This window comes from Anticarsia gemmatalis, chromosome 24, assembly GCF_050436995.1.
Source record: "Anticarsia gemmatalis isolate Benzon Research Colony breed Stoneville strain chromosome 24, ilAntGemm2 primary, whole genome shotgun sequence".
In the NCBI taxonomy this organism is placed as follows: domain Eukaryota; kingdom Metazoa; phylum Arthropoda; class Insecta; order Lepidoptera; family Erebidae; genus Anticarsia; species Anticarsia gemmatalis.
The window spans coordinates 7966831-7992110 of NC_134768.1; the positions used below are offsets into that span (position 1 = coordinate 7966831).

Below are 25280 nucleotides of genomic sequence, written 5' to 3' on the forward strand. Positions count from 1 at the left end.
AATAATAATATATTATCTAAATTTCCAAAATTTTACATACATATGTAAAATCACGTCTATTTCCCATAGAGGTAGGCAGAGGCCAAAGAACGTCACCCTAATTTTAATATTATAATTGTTCAGTACATTTCATCCCACCCTATACCCCATCATACAAAACACATGTACATCTAAATGTAAAATATTCAGAACCTACTCAAAACGACGCATTGAGTTCAACAACCTACGCCATAAATCACGCCCAGCAACCCCTTCAGCCCGCTCTATCGATCAGAATCTGTGCGCAATTATAAATAACCATCTATGTAGCCTATATAGTCTAGGGTTGTAAAGAAACTTCCATCCGCATCCGCATCATTTCGAAATTTCAACAACAAAGTAGAATTCCACCAGACTCACTTCCAGTCCACAAATCTTAACGTGAGGTAATTCGTTATGTTTTTTCCATGGTCTAGATCTTTGAATACACTCGAAACTCAAGTGCAAGTTTCCTAAAATATCAAAATGCATCGCATGTGTCTACGTTAAAACCTCCTTTGGTTAAGTTTCTGAGTCCCACCAAACTTAACGCACGGTGCTGGAACTTTCATAGTCGCATTGGTTCAAATGTAGTCTAGTTAATGAATGTTTTTGAACAGATGCTATTAATATATCAAATGTCTAAAACTCCGATTCAAATCCGGTATCTCCATCACAACCCTAGTTTAGTCCTAGATTCTGCGGACTCCCGTACAGCGCATGTCTGGCTTGCACCCTGATCAATATGCGGTACAGACCCGCCAGTCTGTTCCGAGTGCATGTGCAGTACGAGCGTGTCCTGAACTCAGCCAATTCCTGCCCTCGTTTCTTCAAGTCCCGGGTCCCCCGGGTGCTGTAAGTAGTCTTTTTCTTACTTATGATAGAAGATTCATGAATTTGTTTTAATATTTTTGCAATTTTGATGATCGTTTGGGTTGAAGATGGGGTAAAGTGGGTGTGTCTATGTGTTAAGCAATTTGAAAGTGATTAATGTATGATCGTGTTAACTCATGCTCTTGTTGATTTTATGAAGAACCACGAGAATATTGCGTTGAGATAATTATATTTTAATCTTTTAAGTGTGACTAATTAAAAATTGATGAATGTGATTTGTCTATTGTGAACGTGATGTGATTTATTAAACATTTTTCGGGGGATTATTCATCATTTTTTTTCCATCACCTTTGCTAATACCTGTAATGAGGTACTTAGTATTGTGTCCTGTGTTCTTTTTGCAAATACTTACGTATGATCTTATTTTACTATCAAAAATATTACCGTTATCTTTTTAGGGCGTAGTTGCGTCGCCATTTTGATACACTTCGGAAGCATTTTGCTTTTGGTCAATTTAATATTTTAACCGTTTTTGTATCAATAAATTGTTAAAATAATAAACCAATCCAACCAAATAATAAGTTTTTAAATCCCCGCCTCGAATTAGTGCTCTAAAATGACAAAGATTTCTCCGTTCCTCTCCGTTCGTCCATTTATCGCATTACGCAAGGGGCGTATTTCGGGAGTATTGATTTTGCTTCAGTGCCCCGCTGGCCACACCCCACCCTTACTGGCATACATAAGCGGGCCTTACCCCAATTTAGAGAGTTATCTGTGCCTCTCTTTCTAACTTATGCTGTCCCATACTATAGAAGCTGATCTATATAATGATTTGAAGTACTACAGGTTGACTGGAATTCGATTTAGTACTTATTTTTGGTCCGCGTGAAGTCCTCCTACTATACTAGTACTTCTGTTTTTGAGATAGGGCGTGGCCCCCTGGACCAACATACTCTTGGATCTAAATCTAAGTTTTCTTTGTCCCAGTGAACCATGGCGAACAATCGGCCTATAACCGAAGTGCGCAGCGTGGAGATAGGAGCCGAGGTGTTCTTCTTCGGCTGGAAGACTCGATACGAGATAGAGTTCTTCAAAAGGAACGTCTACGACAGCATGGGTTCTCTCAACGACCATGTTAGGTAAGTTTATCATCATTCTGGAGCTGTTGACAATTTATATTTTCAGTTTTTTTATTGTGTTTTGTATTTTTGTTTATTTTTTTTTACTGCTGCGCAGCTGTTATAGCAATCGATTTGGAAAAAAAAGTTAATATGGCTCAAAGTATTTTCCTATAATATTATATTTTCTTTTGAATTTACGCGTTTTTTCTGTTTTACAAAGCCCTTCTTCAAAATTAGATTGCTATCCTAAGGGATTCAGAGCGGAAATTAATACATTAGTCAGTTTCTTAATTTGCGCACTGAGCTGATAATTTACAGAAGTACAAAATATTTCTTCACAATGTCTTATCATTAAAACCTATTTTTCTTGCCAGGGTTTGCTACAAGTTCGGCAACTTCTGCGGCCTAGCTTTGGAGCAGACCCCGTTGAAGAACCAGGTGTTGGAGGACGGGACTGTGGTTGAGCGGCCGGAGACCAACCGCCAGGTGTTCAAGCCCACCATCCCTGGCACCGGCCGCGAGAAGTCGTCGTGTTGTCTGATGAAGATGTTCGTCAGCAACATCCTGATGCCGTACTTCTGGGTGACCGTGCTGTTTGACACCGTGGTTGCTACGCTGGGATACGCCTTCTATCAATCGATGTAAGTTTCCATATTGGTTTATTAATTTTCTATCTCGTATTTCTTGACACAGGTTAAAAGGGCGTGGTCGCAACTGGCTTGACTTCGACTGTGGTCTTTCTAATATTTCTTGTGATAAGCCGTTGTTAAGAAAGAGTAATTGAGCTGCTGCCATCTTCCTTGCTTCCTTTATTTTAAGTAGGTTAAAATTTATTAAAAATCTTTCCTTTTTACAGCTTTGATATCCACAAGTACCACGCCTTTGTCGGAAAATGCAAATCCTACTGTAAAAGGTATGTTTCTTTCGTATCACTTATTTTCCAAGTAAATGTTATTTGAATAGGCCAGCTGGCTAGTTTTAAGTCAGCGAATTTATTACAGTACCTAACAAATTTCATATTTACTTCTGGCGCAAAAACATCAAGCACACCTCCCTTTTACATATCATTAAATATTTAACATTCTTGAGAAACTAAAGGTTTTAACAAAAGCTTTTTACATAGACAAGAGTTACTTTTAACCTTTGAAACTTTGAGTTGCAATTCATTCATGATCACCAGCTTGCGAAAATAATAACTTTAACCTAATAATAACCCACGATTAGGCATAGTTCCTCTAAATATTTGTATTGTTACAGCCTTCTTCATATCGACGTTTGCCGTGTAAGCTTCTTCTACAACTGCGGCTGCCCACAAACCGAGAAACAACTACCGAAATTCAACGAACGCTTAGTGATTCTGGACGGAACTGTAACAAAGAAACTGTCTCGACGAGAGCCCGCGCCACCACCGGTACATACGCCTACGGAATATAGTTCGATGTGAGTATTTAATACATTATTTATTCGATTTTCTTAGGGATATATGTACAGTAGGCGTGATGCAAATAAAAAGGTGGTTTAGGGATTTTTTCCCATAGCTTCCAATAATATGAATAGGTCACTGCCTAATTTTTTGAGAGTAGCAATGTTAATTTTGATTAAATACGGTTTAGTAATTAAGCCGTGAATAACTATGATTGATTATGGAAGTGACGCTGCTATCAAGTTACAGTGCTTTGCTAAAAACCGGTAACTTCTTCTACAACTTCGTGAGCTAAGCTGTGAAGCTGAAAATAATCAATCCTTCTTTTCTGTAATTAAGAGTATGTTTTATTTATCCTCATTTTTTATACATTTCCAGCTCGCACTTCGCTCCATCATCACGTCGGCGCACACGAACTGGTCGCAACAACAGGTCTCCAGGCGAATCTCCGCATAAGAAATACTCCAACAACTTCCAGCACCGGGGCGACACCTACCCGCAAATGCGCAAACCTTTCCAGTGCGTGCACACGCATGTGTCACGTCTAAGGAGAACCGTTTCACAATCTATGAGGGAGCTATATGTTCCACATTAAGGGAGACAGATAATATATGCATGAACCTTTTCAGTTCTTTATGATATTTATTTAAAATGATTTTTAACACCAATCTATTGACCAGTCCGAATATAACACCAATTCGGGTTTCGAACACCATCGGGAGACAGCCACCATTGTAAACACCAAAAGCCATTAGGTTAAGATTCTTCAACTATATAATGTAACTTATTCTAAATTAGTGTAGCAGGTTTCATAACCTAAAGTTAAATAATGGTTAGTTTAACGGGAAGTTGTTGCAGATTCATCAAATATATTCTGTCACTTCTGTCAAGTGGGCTCGCTAGGTATATACCTGTAGGCCGTGGAACCTTAGTATCGTAAGCTTAGGTTAATCCCATTATGGAAAATGACAACAGGCGTTGTCATTTTCTACAATAAGCTCAGTGGCTGGGCAAAAAAATAGAAAGATATGTTCAAAAATACAAAAAAATTGCAAAATATTATAAAACACGGTACGAAAAAACATAACTGTAACTGCGTGTTTAGATTTTTGATTATTGGTGTCGTATTTCGATGATATAATAGAAGTAAATAATTACTTTATAAAGAACAGTGATAGCCAAAGGTAAAAACATGTGCGTCCCACGCAAGTGGTCGACAGTTCGAACCCAAGGCTGCACACCAATGACTTTTCACAAGTTATGTGTGTATTATAAATAATAATCACTTGTTCCAAAAGTCCCCAACCCGCACTAGGCCAGCGTGGTGGACTCAAGGCCTAACCCCTCCCTTAATTGGGGAGATCACCCTGCGGAAGCAAAATTGTCGACGAAAAAATTTAACACTTTTTTATATTTATATAAAAGATTAAAAATTCATCTATCATCTTCATCTATATTTGAATCTTATTATAATAATTGTATCGTACAGTAATAAGGTAGAAAATTTTAAACGATTTTAGGAAATAAGCTCTCAATTTCATCTTCGTATTTCAAACCCCATTTCGTACTTGAGACTATTTCAACCCTTTACTAGTTTGTACATTTTTTATATTCTTTTTAACTCCTGTGATTACATACAGGGAAACTTTAAGATACAATTTACAAGCACAACGCGTCTTAGTAATGTGTGGTCATATATTTTGGGTGGAAATCCTTAGAAATTCTGTGTAATGTGAAATTTTGAAGGGAAATTGGGGTAGTGGTGTAGATGCGGGTCCAGTGGTATAAGAATCAGGGATGTAAGTGGATGTGAGACTGTGAGGGCACCACAGCTATCCGGAAGGAGTTATTAAATGGCGCAGTGGCCTAGATAGGTCGAAATCACATGCCAGAATGTCTTTACATAAATCGGACAGATCAGTACAAGATCTGTACAGACAGTCTTAAACTGATCTGTCATTTAAATACATAGGAAAGTCTTTTTCGAAAAAAAGTGTTTATGGTAATTACATCTTTTACGCTCGAGAGATTCTTATGGGTAAGACCAGGGGTTTTTTCGCGTAACATAAGCACTTGATTTTGAAAGAGAAACCTTAAAATATGATCACAGTTATTAATGAGCGCTAAATATTACTTAAGTACTATATTTAAGTAATGTATAAAATGTATGGAATACAACCTGTTTTAAACCCAAATTTTATTTCTAACTTGAACTTTGTTCACCCATTTTTTATAATTTGTTAAAACTATGCCCTTTTCTATTACCTTTACTATTTGTATCTGATCTACAATTTACATGTTTAATATGTGTATGTGTATTCAGTAGAATTTGATGTTTCTAAGTGTTTTTATAAAAAAATAAACAAAAAACCCAAAATCGAGTTTTATTTCAAGTAATCTTCAATCTTTTCAAAGATCAAAAGTTGTCACCATCTCTGGTTAAATATAAGTCACTTACTAATCTTGACTATTTCAATAATCATTTAGCATGCACTTTATCTATCAAAATGTTAAACCAGAAGTGTTGACGTTTAGAGTTGAAGATAAACTTTGAGTCAGAACCTTTGTAAACACACTAAAGTATTAATGAGTCATGTAGGGAGATCAAGGTAAGTGCTGTGGAGAGAAGGCCTAGAGTGGCTATATTCAAAAATGTAGGCAGAAGAAGTATTGGTAAGTTGATAGGTAGAAGAATACCTAGGATTAGAATGTTAGCTTTTTAGGTTCAAAAACATGCCTAAATTAGGTGTACAATTTCATTTTAGTAAAATGTTTTTGTTTCGCCATTATTTAAAGTGATAACTCACTTTAATAACCACATGAACTTCACTTCATGTTTTGTTGACAAAGTCAGAACCAAAAAATAACTAGACATTAAAAAAAATCAGATATAAATTAAAATTCGTACTGCCTAAATGTCTCTACCTAATTATTTTAAAAATTTTCGAAAGCCTATCATAAAACCCAATTTCCGAAAGAAATCTATCATGTACCTACAACGCAAAAGAAACATTGAAAAACATAGCTATAGGCACATTTCCCACAAAGTAAAACACGTGTAGTACCTACATAATAATATGTTCATACAAAAAGCTCTCACTACATCGAGATAACAAAATACAGGGGTAACTGAGAGAGGTGACATATTGCCTAGTTAAAAAAGGACAGCATGAATAATTTATAGGTCGGCTCCACCCCTGGGTGCTGGCCAGGGGTTGAAAGTTGAGGGCACACTGAGAGACCGCGCCCACGGACGGTGTGCGATGATACAGCGAGTGTTCTATATTTTGACGAGCTTATTAATAAATATTTAAAAAAAAGACAACTCCCGCATCAAACAATTGCTCTTGTGTCGCGGGGACTCTTACAAACATACAAACAACGGCCACAAAGTACAACAATACCCGAAACAATTATTTATGGATCGCAAAAATAATTGTCCCGTGTGGGAATCGAACCCACGACCTTCCGACGCAATTGTGCATGAGGACCTAAGCCACTGCGCCACGGAGGCAGTCTTAACTAAAACTAACTTCTTAAATGTAGATATGTTTCGAGTCTGATAAGACAGTCAATAGGTTAACCCATTATAGTAACGCAACACGCTAAAGTTTGTAAGGACAAGTAGCGTTAAATTTGAATACTCCAAAAAAGTAGCCTGACAAACTAGGTTTTACCGATTGCCTCTGTGACAGGTAGTGACGTAAAGAGGTCTCGGGTTCAAATCTCCAGTAACATAAATCGTTCTGTCAACATATTTTCGACAAAAGAGTGTTTTGTGCACACATTATTATTTAGCCCAGAAAAAAAGCCTCCGCAACGGTAGGCAGGTTTCAATTGTTTCATGGCCGTCGTAGCCAAACATCGACTAGAAGAACATTATTATCGTCAGTAACAGAGAATAATTTACCATAATTTAAAACAAGCTTTGTAAGACGATACTATTTCTAAGTACTTAACAGTAAAGGTGACAAACAAGCTTTTAAAATCTATACAAACGACGAAAGTCCAACATTCAAAGCTCGCGCTCTCATTGTAGACCCACCCTATCCCGGCGCCTAGATACACCCGAGAGAGCTGCATTGATTGATCTGTATCTACGCAAATTATAAATATGTGGGCTATACCCGGGCCACCTGGAGGGCGCATGTCCGGCCTGCATCGCAATCAATAACCCTACAAGCCCTGTGTCATAACCGTGGCAACTGCATTCGTATTCACACGTAACGCAAATATTTGTGATTGTGCTTCATACACTTGCTGAGCAGGGAACAACCGTGAGTACCTTTTATTACTTGTAAAGCTGTTCTCAAATGTGTTCTCGATAGTGTTCTTTTATACTAAGACCGGCGACCACCTGTAGATGTCTTGAAAGTTTTAAAAGCTTGCGATTTACTTAAGCAGATTTATTTTGAGGGATTTTGTCTTAGATTTAAATTACTTATGCTGTTCGTGGATTAAATAACGTCAAATATAAGCGATGCGTAGTGTGTTCAAAGTACTTTAGAGTTTTTACGCGGTTTATGCTAATTTAGAGAATGAAAGCTCTAGTGAATTTCTTACAGTTTTTCGCGACTCTCTTAATTTTTATTCTATGTTCGTTGAAGTGAAATGAATCTTAGTTAATCCTGAATATTTATTTCAATAATTCAATTGGTAAAACACGTCTTGTTGCCTTAGGATAGGCAGTGCGTTGTCCTAAAGTGATACTGTAGTACGTGAGCAAACAAATTTCAAAGTTTTTTATTATATCTTTAAACGAATGTGAATATTAAACACAGTTTTAGGATTTTCTTGGAGTTATATTTCCGTGAAATTCCGTGGTTCAGATTTCGCGTAATCATTAAAAACTGTTGTATTTGTGTATCGGAATATATTTGATATATTAATCCGTGTTTATGGGTTTTAAGAGCAGAGTCCCGCTGATTTTATAAAAGACTTGTGCCTTATCGTGAGACAGTAATGAGTTAGTAATAAAGGTTTTGTTATGAATTTAATAAGTGCTAAGTATGATATCAATAGCTCAACTGTTAATCGCATCTGTTAGATACTTATGAGGTAGGTTAAACACATTTCCTATAGATCATTTAATACACAACTTTTTCATTCATTGCTTTTAATTCAAGGAAATGAAAGTGACGTGTTTTCGACGTGTTAATAAACCATTAAAATAATATATAATGTATAATAGGCTCAGGCTCGTGCCACGAGCTCGACCACGGCGAGTGCAACCTGCGCCGAAACGTTAGGCATTTTAAGGTAAAATGCGTGTTCGCGTTATTCCCGTATTCTATAATACATTAAACATGCAACGCGAGAGTTTAAAAGTTAAAATAATATATAGTTTATCAGTATAGTGTTCAAAACAAGAGGCTATTGTTTTTAATTTTGGCTCAATGGTCGGAAGGAATCAGTGGGTTACGCAGCCTTTAACAGTCCATAGATGGATGGGTGCTTAGTAGTTAGTAGCTTGATCTAAGCTTTACCGAGCTTCGACGGGCTTGTATAAAGCCGGTCCCGGTGTTTGTTCATTTGACTAAGTATAGGCTTTTAAACGGCTTGAACTGCTCTGAAACTAGATAAACCACCAACTATATGATAAAATAATATGGATCATCTTTATTCTGTCGCAGTGATAGTTACAATTTTGATAAAGTGTTTCTCTTTAGTCTGAATCAAAGCGTAGCCTTAACTTTTAAACGTTAAACTTGCACAGTCATTAGCAATGTTTTATGGCCTCATTAGTCTTAAAGACGTTTATTACAGGACTGTCGATTACGAAATAATTCCTTATTTGTTATATCCAATCCTCTAGAAATTGTGTTCCAATATTATTAATTCTTTTGTTGGTTTGTTACTCATTCAGACAAACGCTACAGAATTAGATAACATTACTTACCAAACTTAGTCATACAAAAATCAACCCTTTTTTATTTTACACAAAGTTCATGCGAGTGACTTTGGTTCAGCTTGTATTGTTTGTTGCGGGCGTTACTTGGTAGCATGCCAAGTTTATCCTACACTTGGCATGTTACCAAGGTACGCCTCAGCCCTACCTACCCCACTACCTACGGGGATAAAAGAGGTGAAGGGTGTAATGTGGGTGTATTTGTTACAACTTTTCTTTTGTATTGTTTCTTTGTTCTATGCTTAGGGTATAATAGTCGAGAATGAAATCTTACTTAAGTATATGTATTTTTATTGCGTAATACTTTGCTTTTGATATTATTTGTGGTAATAATATAACTGTTAGATTCATTAAAGTGCTCAGCTCGTCCTTGGTGAAAGAGATAAATAAATATGATTTAGGAAGTCATAAGATTTACAAAAAAAAGTTTATGTGTTTATAAAAAAGAGCATACGATTTAGGTTTAATTACGCATAACATTGTTTTTGGTATAACACTTGGTAAATTATAATATTTAGGTAGATTTAACTATTATACTACATTTTTGAGATGAACTGAAATGACTTTACAGTGATCTGTTATTCCAATATTATTTGGAAATAAAATTGTCAAAATTAGTCTCAGCGTTATTGAAACTTTACTAATAAATAATTGCTTGATGTGATCTTTGATGACTAGCGCAGCCAAAGTAACTGCTTGTTTGTGCCTCATCTCTCAACAAATATGATAAATTAGCAACAAGTACACAACAATGGTGTTATAAAATACCTGTATATATGACAGGGAATACTGATTTAAATTACCGACTGACTGTCTGACATATCAACTCAAAGCTCAAACTATTGAGATTAGAAACTTGAAATTTTCCACTATTCTTTCTTTTAAAGTGTAGGTAAGCACTACGATAGCATTTTTGCTGAGTTGTCCACTAAAGGTTTAAAATGTGGGATTAAAGTTTTAACGGAAAAGCGTCTTTCTGTATTTGATTAGATATAAAAAAAATGTGTTTAGTGTTTTCAAAACATCGTGACCCCTTAGCTCAAAATAGGGATCAAAAGTGCGTAGGGGAGTTCTTTTCGTTTTTGGAGCTAAAAACTTGAAAGTTTCTGTGAGTGTATGGGTTTTCTAATAGAAATAAATATTATTACGTTTGGGTGGTTTTGGAAAACCACACCGTAAAGTGTTTAACGTCGGGTGGAAAGTTTAAATAGAAGTTCTTTTGGATTTTGAACCAATCAAACATAAGCTTCTATTTTCAGCAATTATTGTTTGATTTCCCACTGTAACACAAGATCGGAGCCGTGCGGGTCTAGTAGTTTTTTTATAATATTTTTCGTTTGAACTAACTAAACACCTTTTAAAAAAATACTGTGTATCCATTTCAAAATCGGCCGCAATGGATAATAAAAGCGAGGCGTCGTTCAGAGGGCACATTTATCACGTTCGTATAAACACGCCTATAGTCGTAAAACATCGGAAACACTCGTGGAAATTCGGCACGTCCTCGGTTTTTCGGCAGCCATTGTTGCGTGCCAAAGCCGTACCTACCCATTGCGCATATTATATTGATTTGAATATTATGTTTCTAGATTCTGAAGTTAAGTTCATATTTGAAGCCCATTAAATAAAAGAAAATTAATTATAATATTTTAAATACATTTACACACAAATCAGGCCTATTGCCCGTAGGGGTAGGCAGAGACTAAAGAACACCACTTGCTACGATCCTTACAAACTTCCCATGCCTCATTCACTTTCATACATCTTATCGTGCAGAACCGCCGAAGTTTCAAGTGACATGCAATCAAAACTGTGTGCTTTGAGCGGCAGTGTATTGGAATGCTAATCACAAAGTTCCCGGGCTAGTTGCGTAGTTTGGGACAGCTGCTATTGGGCTTTTCTAATCGCTGCTAGAATATTCACAATAGTAGCCCAGAGTTTAGCATATAGGTGATAGGCTCTATTGAACTAACAATGACTGTATGAAGTGTATATGTTACTGTAAAAGCCCGAACTGTGGTAAATCCTAAGATTTTCCGGTAAAACCTAAGATTTACCAACTCTCAATGGTAAAAGTCCGAACAAGCCAGAGTTTAAAAACTATGTTACGATATATAAAAAAATCCTCCTTCATAACTATGTTTATAACTATTTCACGGTATAATTATATACTGTGACATAGTTATAAAGAAGGAGTTTTGGGCAAAGCGACATGGGTAGGTTAGGTTAGAAGGCTAAGGTGGGAGCGAGCGAAGCGAAGCTCCCACCTTAGCCTTCGTGGTTATTTTTTTTTAACCACCAAGAAGGAGGAGCCCCGCGAAGCGGGGCTCCGGCGACATCTCGACATCATCAAGTGAATATAGGTAAAAGTTCGAAATAAAATAATTATTCGGACTTTTACCATTGCGAGTTGGTAAATCTTAGGTTATACCGGAAAATCTTAGGATTTACCACCGTCCGGGCTTTTACAGTAACATATATTTGGTACAGTTCTGCCTACGCTTTAGAGTACAGTAGGTGTAAAGTTATTAATAAAACGAACTATAAAGAGCATAAGCTAAACCATTTTTACATTAGATGACATGTGGAACATTCAAAATTTATTGTATAATTGTAAATATTTTCTTTTTTGTTATTAAGCGATAGTTAAATTTAATAAAATTAAAAAGAATACATCAGGTAAGTAGATAGGTTTTGTATTTTGTGTCATTAATGAATTAAATGTGGAATCATCCCTTTAGGAAAAGGTTGCTTTCGACTGAAAATTGGAGTTGCGTCGTAAAACAGGATGCGCGACGCGGGGCGTTGACAAAGATCGCGCAACAAACAGATGTTATTGATTCTATCATTGCGATGCTGGTATTTAGGTCATTACATAATATTGTGCTAGCTACTTGTTACGTACTTTATTGTTCTGAACAAAATAATTGCAAATAATTTTTGGTGGTTTGGTTTAATTTTATTTTGCTTAATAAGCTATCAAAGCAAAGACTGTTATTATTTTACAATTATAAAGGGGTTGTAACTATTTTTTTTATTGAAAAAGTCCTTTTTACCCTATATCTGAACAATAAAAAGATCTACGATCATATCAATCATATTTTCTACTAAATCAATTTTTAAATTCGGCACAATCTAAATTAATACTTCGATTCCTGTTTGATGTTTTATCTACATTTAGAACTTCAGTTTCTTTTATTTGTTTTAGGGAGATATGGAGCCGAAGTCACTGGAAGAGGCCGAATGCTGGCCCAAAGACACCAGAGCTCAAATTGAGATTAAAAACCTGTAAGTATTTCAGACACCACTTCTTTTAAGCAACTTTCTTTGCAATTATTTTTGTGCTTTATTGGGTAATAATTTACACTATCATTTAGCAATTCATATTATTTTTGGGTTTGGACACTATTAACAGTTTAGCAGCAAGTATAGCAGTTATAAAACAGTTGACACGTTTTTTTCAACAGCAAATTGAACTTCTGTCATGAAATACAAACTACCGGATAAGCCGGTTAAATCCGATTCTGAAATACGACTTAAATGCTCTTTTTTTTTTCAAAATCTCCAACAATTACCATTACATAATATTCTCTAGGAGATTTTATTTAGGATTTTCTACAACGATTTCTAATGACTATTTCAGGGCCAAGAGGTCTTCCAAAACCATAGAACCGTTGGTCGAGCAGGCTGCTGAAGAGATACCTCTGAACGCCATCGAGCCATCATCGGCGTCGCCAGAGCTGGTCAAGCAAGAGATCGAGGAAGAAGGAGAGTCTTCTGCTCCTGTGACTACTCAACCAACTATTGAAAACCCTTTGGGAAAATTTAGCTCTGATGATTCGTCGTCTTCGAGCCCAATCACTTGCGTGCCAAAAAATGATCCGACGGCTGCCGAGGCTTCAACTTCGGCTGATGAGAAAGAGAAAGCTGTAGACAGCTCAACGACAGAACCGATGCCAAAATCTAACTTTGAAATGCTCCTGAGATATGTGCATGCCCGTCGTCATGCTCGCCCAATAAAGCAGAAGAAACACCCCGAGCACCTTATTGCTCTTTCTGTGAAGACTCTTCGTGAGCAACAGCAGCAGCAGCAGCAGCAGCAGCAGGGCGCTGCTGAGGGCTCCGAGGAGAAGAAAGAGCCCGAGAAAGCTAAAAATGTAACCATCAGCGCTTATGGTGTAGGATACCATAAGTGGAATTCTTCCGTCCAGGCCAAGCCTATGGAATACCTCTCGCCACTGCTCTCTGCTCCTCCAGCTACTACCAGTGATGAGAAGAAAGAGACGTGCATATTATTCCCTAAAGGGAAATCCAATAAGACTGCTCCGTTGCCGAGCGGTTCTCGCAAGCAGATGAATTGCTTCAATAGAAGCATCTGCAAGCCCAACCAAGAGAAGAGGCGTGTTACCCGCATCCCGCGAGGACTGGTGAGTAAATTTTTTCAACCTTACTTTAATGCCAGGGTTTCAGTAAATGATATATGCGAATCACGAGGTTCCAGGTGTGATTCCTGAATCAGTGAGTGTTGTTCTGTACTAAGATGACACACTAGCTCTAGTTCCTCTGGCTATTTTTCAAACAACACCATATCTTATTTGAAAATTATTATTGCGACATTACATTAATACGAATGCGATTCATGGTTTGGTCATGATAATTATTTAGCACACGAATAAGAGTATATGTGTATCTCTCAGTTCTGGTTGTACACAATTTCAATTGCTACAGAAACTTTATGTTTCGTTATAAAGCAATTCATACTAAAATAAGACATCTCCTACAGCATTACAGCGATACATTCTTACTTCACTTTTCAGTTACAAAACTTTCCGTTACAGCCTGTGCTTTGCCCCGCCCCTTATACATAAAAGTGAAATAAATTTCCCTAATGACTTGTGGGCGTATCGACCAGGTTACGCCCACATATTCAACTGCCTTACTAAGTCCAAAGCTTTGCTATTGTTAAAGCAGAACTGACATTTAAAGAAAAACATCGACTTCTACTTTTATAGGTATTTTAAAAGCAATTTTAAAGTTTTTCGCGCGGTTTGAACAACATTAACAGAAGGTGCTCGGTGTAGTAGCAAAAATTTTATATTGATGGGTGAACGCATTTGATCATTTTCGTGCACATTAGGAGTCGAACTAGCTGTTAATTATTATTATAGCATTCTCTAAGGGCATGAAGGTAGTGTTATAAGTGCCCACAAACCATACAATAAACAATGCAAGGCTGACATGTCAAAGACAGAAATTTTACTTTGTAATTTTCACATTCCAGCAAATCACCATAATCCAGGAGTTAAAAGAAGTTAAAGAAAACATCAAGCAAGATGAGAAAACGGCTGAGAAGGTGATCGTGACAGAGCCACGCAGATCCCAGGAAGATTCCCTCGACGAGACTCCAACTAAGCTGATCTGTCATGGCACCATCAGCGAGGCTTTTATGTGCCTCTGCGGCTTGTTGTGTTGCTTCAAGTCTCTTGTATGTTGGTAAACGGGCTTCCACGCCTACTGAAAGACGTTGTTTCAAAATGATTTGTTTCTGTGCAAGTATCGTTACATTTCGTTCTTGGCTTTGGTATTTTTATTTTGAAATTAAACGGTTTTTTAGTTTTTTTGTAGGTTTAGGATTTTTTTCATGTTGGACGCAAAATAAGTTTTTTTTTTAAATTATAGTCATTTTATGATAGTTTTATTTGAAATTTAATGTTTGGGAATAACAATCGAAATTGTGATTTTAATTTTGCAATTTTGCTATTGAATTTATTTGCTTAATTATGAATTGATTGTACTATTTTTTCAGTTGGACGTTTGTTGATGAAACAAAATGCTTCTTAACATTTTAGTTTGATAATTTATTTTCTAGTTAGAAAGAAATGGAACGATATTATTATGATTTACTGGTGTATATTCAGTTTACATATCTTTCATGCAATAGTAATGGTGAAAATTATAATGATTTTTCCACTACAGTTCAATGGAAACGCGGGCTTTTCACAAATTTAGTATGACACTTGATGACTGAACTTTGTAGACTCCAATAAAAGAAATGTAAAAGGAGTCCGAACATACTTACTTGAAATGGCGGCTTTTAAAAGCATATGCCGTTGCTCTCTTCCCGCGCAAATATACGTGTTTCCATAGCCAATATTACTATCTACTTCCTCTACGATGTGTCAAATTTTTAATCAACGTTTTAATTGTTGTGAATCTTTAACTTTTCGATGTCAATTTTTGAATGTTTGTGACATTTGTTCAAATATCTATGTGTCAGTAGTGAATTTTAATTTCGCCGCCAATTGAATTTGTAGTATCAAAATTTTCTAGTATTAATAACAACGACAGGCTTACTCTCTAGTAATCCGAATTAATTGAATTACTATATAAAGTTAGATAGAAACTAAATTTATTGCAAACGAAACAAATTCCATTGACGTCGACTTTCTGTGTTGTTACGTAGTTATCTGTAGGTTAACTGACAGTTTTACCACCCCTGGATAAGTATTGTTTAGCTGTCAAATTGACAGATGTCGGCACCTTTGCCGTCGCGTCATCTGATGGATAGCTTAACTAGAAGTGGGGAAAATAACGTTGGTAGTAGGGTCATGTCGATTCATTTTGAAAAGTAGAAGTAGGTATTGTTCTATATGTGGTTAAAAGTAGATATTTCTGTCGTGAACTCAGTTATCAATGGTCGATGTAGTAGAGTACAATGTCTAATATGTATTACAGTTTTTTTTATATATTTTTTTATTTATTTCCTTTAGAAATCATCAAATGTACAAGATATGTGATAATTTCATCGAACTTATATTGAATAGATTATTTTTGAAATTTTCGATGATAGGGTATATTTCTATTTTTACGCGATCTTATTAAAATTAACTATACATAAGAAATCAAGAACTATCGCTTTTTTATTTTTCTGTACACATAAGATGATTTCTTTTTATAAGGAGACTTTTTTTCGATACCTAACTATGATAAAGTACTAATTTTATGTCAAATTAACGTTTAGATATAAAATATACCAAATTATTTCTTGGAATAGATAATAAATTGCTCAAATAAGGTTAAAAAATTGTATACAAATTTTATTTTGAACTATTCAATAAACTTGACAAAAGAGGATGTTACGTAATTTGAGCAAACAAATTTTTTTATCATTTAAAGAGCAAATAAATCAATTTTATTAACTTTCAAAATGTCTTGAAATAGTCTGCTTTCAGAATTATTTTTTATTTATTACTCAATAATGTTGGCAAAATTATAGGACTATAAATATATTATAATGATCTTTAAAATTAATTTCTTAATTTTATATTATATTGCCATGTTTATTGAAAAGTTCATAATCGTCTCCGTCTGAACAAAAGGCTTTATAATTTAGATGAAATTTTCTACGGGCTAATTAGTTTGACTGAGCTTTTTTATAACGATCCTATGACGTTCCTACCTTATCAACTGCAGTGCAGTTTGTGACTGTACAACATGCGATATTGTTTATTTTATTTATTAGATTAGGTAGTTTCTCTTCAAATGTCTTCATTTTTACAAAATTTTGTTTTGTTTTCTTATGTTTGTCTTTATGTAGTTTAGTTTTACCGATTTCGATGTTTAACTGTCAGCAAATCTTTTAATATCTATTTCAATTAGACAGATTACAACAAAAGAGTTTCGAAAAAAAAATATTGATTTAGATTTTTTTCGTTCCTTTTGCCATTCTTGAAAGGCATTTGAAGAAAAACTGTCTATTTTTATTTTAAAATATTGTATTTATTTATTTTAATTTAATGTATGTGTTATAAATGTTAAAATATAAATGTTTCTTAGTAGTGAGTAGGGGAAAGTTAAAAAAATGTGTATACCTAAGTGTTTTTATAATAAAATTGTCAAAAAATCCAAAAATGTTGTTTTATTTATATAATTTTAATAACTTGGTAGAAATCTGTTACATTATATAATTGTACCAAGGATTAGTTAGAGATTGAAAACTCTATTCTTCTTAATATGTTTCGTATAATGTAAAAATTTAAAATCTTTGATTAACTAAATATGTATAAATGGTTTTCCATTGACACGAATCCGTTGGCAAATTAGAGTAATATCTATTTACTAATTATATATAGGAATTTAACAGTATATACAGCTAACACATGCTACTTAATGTATACTAAACATGCTAGGTTTTTATTTTGGAAGATACACATACATATCTCACATAATATTGTTACGATGTAAATTTCTATATGACATAACACTGGTGTAAAATGTATTTGTATTATCGAATCCTGAGATATTCTCTCATTTGTGCAGCATCTGGGTTACAGAGGATTATAAAACTGGCTGCCATATGTTCTTGTAATTGTACGTAAATGTATTTATGTCAATTATGCAAACCTGCATTTGATGCAGCTTCTAAACTATGGTAACTTAAAACATATGTCATAAGCGTGTATGTAAACTTTCGTATTTTCCATTCGGGAGTTTTCTTTTCTGAAGGTAATCTCTTCAACCTGACCTAAATGTTAATGTATATTTTGTGGTTTGGTCGCTGCTTAGAAGTGCAGGTTATGTAATAGGTTTGAGTTATATTGCTTCAGAGAACGTTGGCACATGCAAATAAAAATCATACACAGTACATAGTATCTAGATACCGTATTCTATGATTCATCATTCTAAAGTATCAAATATTGATGCCATGTTAAAGTTTGTCGCATTGTATGACTGTCCACAGTTAAGTCAGTGAACTTAGCCGCAGATTATCAATCTGCGGCTAAGCCACCTACCGCAGGAACTTCAGGCTGGATCAAAAGTTTTGTCTGAAGTTAGCGCTCTCTATCCGATCCGAATCCGAGTTATTATTAAGTTAATACGAATTTCCAATTAAAGATAGAATTTAGAAATGCAAATTCGGATCTCAGAGTCAGTGAATTTTATAAGTTATAGGACTTCTATGGAAATGACTTAGTGTTTATATTATTTAGTATTTGGATGCTATTTCTTATATGGAATTTTGTTTGTACATTTAATGATTTTGATGTGTAATTTATTATGTCTCAGGTCTGTCCCTTAGTGGTAAGTACAGAAAAGTTTTGAGGGTATGCACACAAAATTGTGGAATTTGAAACTACCAATTCACCATTCAGCAGTTCTGAGTTACTGATGTTTATCCCAGACTCGAATCGAAACCCGAATTTCTTAACGAAACTCAAAATCGGATCTCTTCAACACGCGACAGCTCTACACAACTCTAACACCTAACGGGTTGAATACATAAGCATATTTCTACAGCTTGCCTCTTCGGCTACCATTTAACGAGGGTGGCGACTACATACGTAAGTAAACCGCTGAGTAGACACAATGATATGGCAATGGGCGGTGCTGGATAGGCCACCCCCCGGTCATTGACACGAGGGGAGCCGGCCCCTCGACATGGTCCCCTCCGGTGAGGGGGTGGCACCCAGTTTATTGTTTGCAAAAATGTTATCAAGCCGTGGACTACGACAAAGGCGATAGCGACATGTTGGGGACGAAATTTCGGTGCTTTTGGTAAGATTTTTTCATTTTTTATTGTTTTTCTTACTGTGGAAAGTAATGTAGAGCACGAGAGTGTGTGAATCAGCCAAGAAAGCCTATATGAATAATATAAAGGCTGTTGAGGAAAAATTTATTGGAAACTTAAGAAAAATCTTGTAGTTTAACCAAACGTACCTATACAAATAATAATACCCAAAAATAAGTAAAAAACGTAATGCAGCTTAAATTCACAAATGCATTTGGAGCGCCCCAATCATACTTTTGCTGTATACTGAATCAAAGCGCGCAAAGCCCACGAATTGCCTGTAAAATCATCAAAAGAAAAACTATTTTTACCCAAATTGTACCCCAAAAGTCTCCCACAAACTTTTCGGAACAAATTTTGCACATTTTTGTCCAATGTTGCCAGTTATTATTATGTAAATTCGTGTAAAAATTCAACTTGAAAACATAAATCATAAATCGTGATTTGAAAATTTTAAAACGTTCAACTAATTATCTTTTAATCCGCTTAAGCTCTCGCTTGCGACTTACATTCGAAAAACAGTAGTTATTTCAACAATTAATTCGTCCAGAATAATAATAGGGCACGCAAAGGGCGCATGTCCTGGACACAAATCAATAATCCTGTGTAAAGTTCAGAGTAATCTCGGGAGGTTCACTGCAGTGTGCAGTACGTAAAAATATTCTTTACACTCATTTTACTACCCATTTTAAGTGATAAAAGGAAGAAAACGGTAAGTTATCTCTTATATTATCGTATTTATATATCGTTGTTAGTTTTAATCACGTTTGTTAGGTACATTTTCTTAATATTTCCCATGTGCGTAGTTGCGTATTGATTTTTCACGTGCTCTTGTTGTTCTCATGTAAGGCCTCCTCTCTGTGTTAGGTGTTAGGCCAAAGAGTAGATAGCCCCTACGTTAACGGCCGTGTTCGTTATCTATAGGGAGTAAGCAGACCTCCGACGGTAACTAAATATTGTTTTTTCCAACAAAAATTCCGCCATCATATTATATGTTATTAGGTTCCTATGGGTATTTGAATATAGGCAATTTATTTCGTATATTAGTCAAGGTATTTAGATATTACAATTTCATAATGTAAAAGCTCTTCTAAAACACTGTTTTGTGCGTTACAAATCGTGTGCTCCGGTGTGATAAATCAAATATCATTTGTATCATTTGATTTTAATGTACTTATCTTTTTGCGTATACATGCGACTTATTTTAATTATAATAACATGAAAAGGACAGCTTATACCCACTTTATCTACTTTTCCTACAAACGTTTTTCTTTGTGCAAAGAGGTTCCACATAATGATAAGTATACGATGAGCATGATAATAAGTGTTGCAGGAATCTAGAATTTAAATCCAACGATCGCTAAGCTTCTTAAACCTCACTCAGCTGTTTTTGCTGCAAAGCATTTACTTTTCAACGCCATTTTAAAATTGAGAGATAGTCGAATATATAGCTCTAAATAGGGTTTTTTGATCATTTGTATCGTACCGAGGAGTTGTTATGAAAGGATAAATTTATATATGGTGATGATGGCAATCGGAATTGTTTGGTGGATATAAGCGGAGGCTCTAAGCTTCTAGATCATTCTTGTGCTCTACATTTTTCAATGAGCTTGATTTATTTAAATGCACGACATTTGTTTTGGTGAATTGCTATTACCCTTACCTTTGATTGACTTTATTTTAATTATGAATTTTAGCCGATACTGTCCCATTGCTGAGCAAACGTCTCCGTCCGTAACGTGGGTTGGGTTAGGCCTGTGTCAACCACGCTGGCCTAGTGCGGGTTGAGGACTTATATTTTCATTACTTTTCAATAATTATATTACGTTGCGCCGTAGATTAAATCAAATGAAAACTTTTATGACATTTATGATTCATTAGCCAGCCGTTATAAAAATATCGTCCCTTTCTAATAAGAACAAACGCATTGTGACCTAATAATTTTACATTTTCAAAAATTTTTCTTTCTTATGCCAGTGATATATTGAATTAATTCAATTTTTTTGTACTTTAAAAAAAAAAAAAAAAAAATTAACCCTCTAATAAGAAATGAATCTGGCTCAAAAATTATAAAACAATTTCCAGTTAAGACTTTCCAATTTGACCTGTTATTATTAAAAATACTTCTTTGTTTGCAATTGAAGGAGCAAGTGGACAAAGGTGTTAGGTACCAAAAAATATGTCAGAATTATTATTTAAGAAGTTTTGTATTTTTTTACATAAATGATTAGTTTAAGAAAGTTTATATTCAATTAATCTTTATTGTTCCACTACTGGGCAAGGATCTTCTCACAAACGGTGAGGGGTTTGCCTTTGAGTCCACCACGTTGGCCAAGTGCAGTTTGGGGATTTTGCAAGCCCCCATTAAATGTATTAAAAAAATATTAGGCATACAAGGTTTTGGGTTATATTGTAGTAATGTTATTTTTATTGTGTCTCTGAAAGGCCCATACATCATATAAAAGTACGCAAATAAAGTTACAAGTATGTAAATTAATTTCAGCGGTGAACCATGTCTAGACGCGTGCCTGTACGTAGTTTTCTTGAAGACGAAAAGATGCCGAGTCCGTACTACAGCAGGTAAATTATAACATACGATATTTTGACACTTTATTATGTTTATTTATTTATATTACGTACTTTTGACCGTTTTACACAGTAGTGAAAGTGTGATAGACAAGACATTGAATTTTCTTACTTCTAGAATAATATGTTCAAGATTTTGAATAAATTCTTTATTTAACTATGTTTCCATAATATATGGATAACATAACATCAGAGACATGCTTAAAAAAGTCACAGTTTCTTACAAACCACGAAATGTTTTAAACTTGAAACGATTAAAAAGAAGTCTCATAGGTGAGGTTTTTAATTAATTTAGGTATTAAGCTAGTGTTTTCTTTGCAGTGTGACCAGGGAGCATCGAGCTGCTTCAATTAGGGGACAGTGGGAGGAGAGTCGTTACGATGAAAGTCCCAGGTGCGTAGATTTTTATAACAATTCATCTCTTTTGTCAAATATTTATGTTTATTTTTATGTTAGTAACCTGGCTTCTTCTTCGGTCGCATGGTCAGTGGTCAACCTAGTGTCAAAGTTGTTCAAGCCCGGAGGCCCTTGACATGGCTTAACGATTGTTATCTTAACAGGCTATAATTATTTATATAAAATATATTTAATTTAACTTAAGGGACTTAAGACTTGAGTCAAATCATTTACGGTTACGATTTGATATTAGCCCGAATCTAACTCGGTTGCATTCGAATTCGGTCCTGTTGGGAGTAAGCCACTTGGAAGGAGGTCTATATTGTAATATACATGTGTTTTGTCCTAAGGCGCCGCCAGCGACGCAGAACTTCACCGAGGACCACTCAGCAGAGCACTGAAGCTAGTTCTATTCGGTAAGAGGTTTTTTATGATTAATTTATTAATTTAGACTAAGTTACATTATGAATATGCCACACTGTCGCATTGGGTACAAACCTGTAAAGATAGTAAGGAAGATAAATAAATAAATTATTTTGAATGAGTTAGGTACTAATCGATTCTTGTGATTCCGTACGCGTACAAAGTTTTAGTTTTTGTTAAAAATACTTCTTCCATAAAAACCTGACGGTGTTCCTTCAATGTCCGACCCTTGCTTTTTCAGTTATCTTCAGGCTACATTTCAATAAAATCAATTCAGTACTTTACTAGACGTTTCGGCCATTTTAGCTTGTAAACTACCAATACAAAGTCTTTTTCACGTAATAAGCTAGGTTTGCTGATTTATGATCGGTGTCTTTTGAGATTAAAGATACTTAGTACTTGGGCCATAAAAAATACATCTAGTAGGTTAAAATAACCGAGAAAAATGGATAGGTCAGTTGTATAGAACTATTCTGTTTTAGCTCACGTCGCCGTAGTGCCACCCGGAGGTCCTGGTACGACGACCCGTATGTCGATGAAGAAGGGTAAGTAATATTTCTAGTATTACATAATGTCTATGAATGTATTGTAATGAAATAATGCAAATTAAACCCTCACAAAAATGGGAGGGTTTAATTTCAAAGTAAATATGTTTGTCAAATTGTTGGAATTCAATTTTGATTATAGAGGTACACCACTACCACAACTGATATTTTTAAAGATTTCACAAGTTAAGAGAGAACCCAACACCTAATATAATATGTATGCTTGTAGATTTCTAAATACATATATTTTACACAAAGCTATGAAGTAAGTATGTATTACGACCATATTTTATTGCATATAATAATATGTGGATTTCTTAATAAATTAATGTGCAATGACATGAGGACAATCTGTAAAGTGTGTGTACTTTTCAGTTACGTAAGCCTTGGCTGTCGATCACGAGCGTCTCAGTACGAAAATGAGGACCGAGAAGTGACTAGGTAAGTTTCCTTAACATATTTATTTGAATCAAATCATTTATCCATTCAGGTCAAATGTTGACACTTATTATAATCGTTACAATTACTGAATATACCACTAGTTAACTCGAAAAGGGAATCTTGAAAGTCCAACAACCAGTCTTACCGAGGGGTATCGTGTTATAACTCAACCAGGACGTGGAAGTCTGAGGCTGTCACTTCAAGTAAAATATTGGTATTCAGCTGCATCCAGTGAGACTGGAAACTGACTCCAACATTATTGGAGGAAATTCTAGGTTGTATAATTTTTCTATGTTCCCAGTGGTAGCGGGCGTCATCGAGCCAGTTCGACAAGGGCTTCACAGACCATTAGTGAGAGCAGCCCGGTGTTGTAGTATGTATAATTTTTGTTTGTCATTCCCCATGCTTTCCTTGGAAGGTAAAGTAACTTATGTAAAATTTTAAAATCTTAAATTATTAAAGTATTTCTCTTTGTCCAAGCCTAAAAGTAATTTATTTTTCTAGTTGCGGAGAGGGTGAGGCGTAGTTTAGATTAAACGTTATTTAATATTAAGTATTTGCGTGGCTAACATATACTGGTACTAATAATTCATTTATATTTTAAGTTACCAGTTAACTGAAAACTATGCCTAATATGCCCTTGCTCATAATGCGAAATGCTAAGCCAAGATCAAATAAAGTATCATTTATTAAATTATAGCCCGCGAATGCGTAAAGCGAAGGCAGCGATATATTTAGTAATTTTTATGGTTTTCAGTTGTATTTTGTCTGTTTTTCAGCTCTCGCCGTCGTTCAGGTAGTTCAGCCAGGCCTTCGCGTGACTACAGTAACGATGGTAGACTGCTGTAAGTAAAATTAACTTACAATATGATTTATGATGGCTGTAGTTATGGTAATATCTCAGTATTTACGCAAGGTTCATAAGGCGACACACATTATGCAGTCCGACAACTTAAAACGCATCTACCTAGATTATTATAAAATATTTCTGTGTATTGCTTAACTAAAACTAACTGGAATCATATTTTATATTCTAAGAACAAATATTTAATATTTATTATTTAGGGCCATTTGCTCTTAAAATATTATCTCCCTTATGTACACATGAAATACAAATTACTTTTTGTTTTTGTCAGTGGCGGTTGTGAACATCGTAAAAGCGGTTCTATTAAATCGCCTACCACAGAAAATGAAGATCAGCAGATCTTGTACGTAATGGTTTTTATAATATTCCCTATGTTTCCAAAGATTATATACGTAACGGATGTTTACGCTACTGTTGGTCTGGTTTCAATTACTGGTTCTCATGAGGTTTTCTGTTGGAAAATAAACACATTTGAGTGCCATCATTATGAGTTTAGTTTTAGATTTGTTTGTGTGAAAAACAAAAGGGTCCAAACTGTTTACCAATTTTAACTACATGAGACCTTTTTCCAGGATGGAGGAGTGCATGGGATACGTGGACTACGAGAAGAAGGTGCGACTGGCACGAGAATTGGAATACCAAAAGCAGAAGAAACATGATGAAATGAAAAAAATTGCCTCTTTGAAGAAGCGCTCCGACACATCTTTGCATTATGAAGGATCATGTGAAGAGTCAGAAAATCCCAAAGATAAAAATTTGAAAAAGAAGAATACTACTAAGGGTAACAAGCAGAACCGGCGCACCCTGAGGATGGAGAGGGTTCGTGAGGTTCCTCACCGTCCCCTGGAGCCTATAATGGAACAGCCTTCGGAAGGTATCGAGCCATATCCTGAATCGGAGAAGGAGACATCAGAATCACCAGGGGAATACTGGATCAGGATTTTCCGCACCCACAGTGGGGTAAGCACACTCTTATTTTATTGCATTGCCGTTTTGTATTGGATTATTGTTTTCTTCGCATGTACACAGTGGTTGAAGCGTAACTCATTTATCTGTTGCTAAGTTTCTGCTGTTTTTATTCATTGAATCTAGGTGTCACTGCACTTATTTGTTTTGGAATCAACCGTTCATGAATACGATCGTTTATAGCCC

General features: G+C 35.3%; 3 protein-coding genes across 3 annotated transcripts; all 3 read left to right on the forward strand.

Moving 5' to 3' along the window:
- Nucleotides 1-756: 756 nt before the first annotated feature.
- On the forward strand, nt 757-5767 carry LOC142983713 (uncharacterized). The gene is made up of 6 exons (XM_076130720.1): nt 757-873; nt 1840-1991; nt 2348-2614; nt 2830-2886; nt 3231-3413; nt 3775-5767. Exons 2-6 carry the CDS (start codon nt 1846-1848, stop codon nt 3989-3991), a joined length of 870 nt encoding a protein of 289 aa, XP_075986835.1. The 5' UTR covers nt 757-873; nt 1840-1845; the 3' UTR covers nt 3992-5767.
- Nucleotides 5768-7596: 1829 nt separating this feature from the next.
- Nucleotides 7597-17204, forward strand: LOC142983590 (uncharacterized). The gene is made up of 4 exons (XM_076130552.1): nt 7597-7673; nt 12513-12592; nt 12948-13731; nt 14586-17204. The coding sequence occupies exons 2-4, from the start codon at nt 12519-12521 to the stop codon at nt 14799-14801; spliced, it is 1074 nt and encodes a 357-aa protein (XP_075986667.1). The 5' UTR covers nt 7597-7673; nt 12513-12518; the 3' UTR covers nt 14802-17204.
- Nucleotides 17205-19480: 2276 nt separating this feature from the next.
- On the forward strand, nt 19481-25280 carry LOC142983749 (uncharacterized). Its single transcript, XM_076130771.1, has 10 exons — nt 19481-19584; nt 21376-21452; nt 21780-21851; nt 22205-22270; nt 22760-22822; nt 23198-23263; nt 23565-23636; nt 24043-24108; nt 24400-24471; nt 24701-25280. Exons 2-10 carry the CDS (start codon nt 21385-21387, stop codon nt 25188-25190), a joined length of 1035 nt encoding a protein of 344 aa, XP_075986886.1. The 5' UTR covers nt 19481-19584; nt 21376-21384; the 3' UTR covers nt 25191-25280.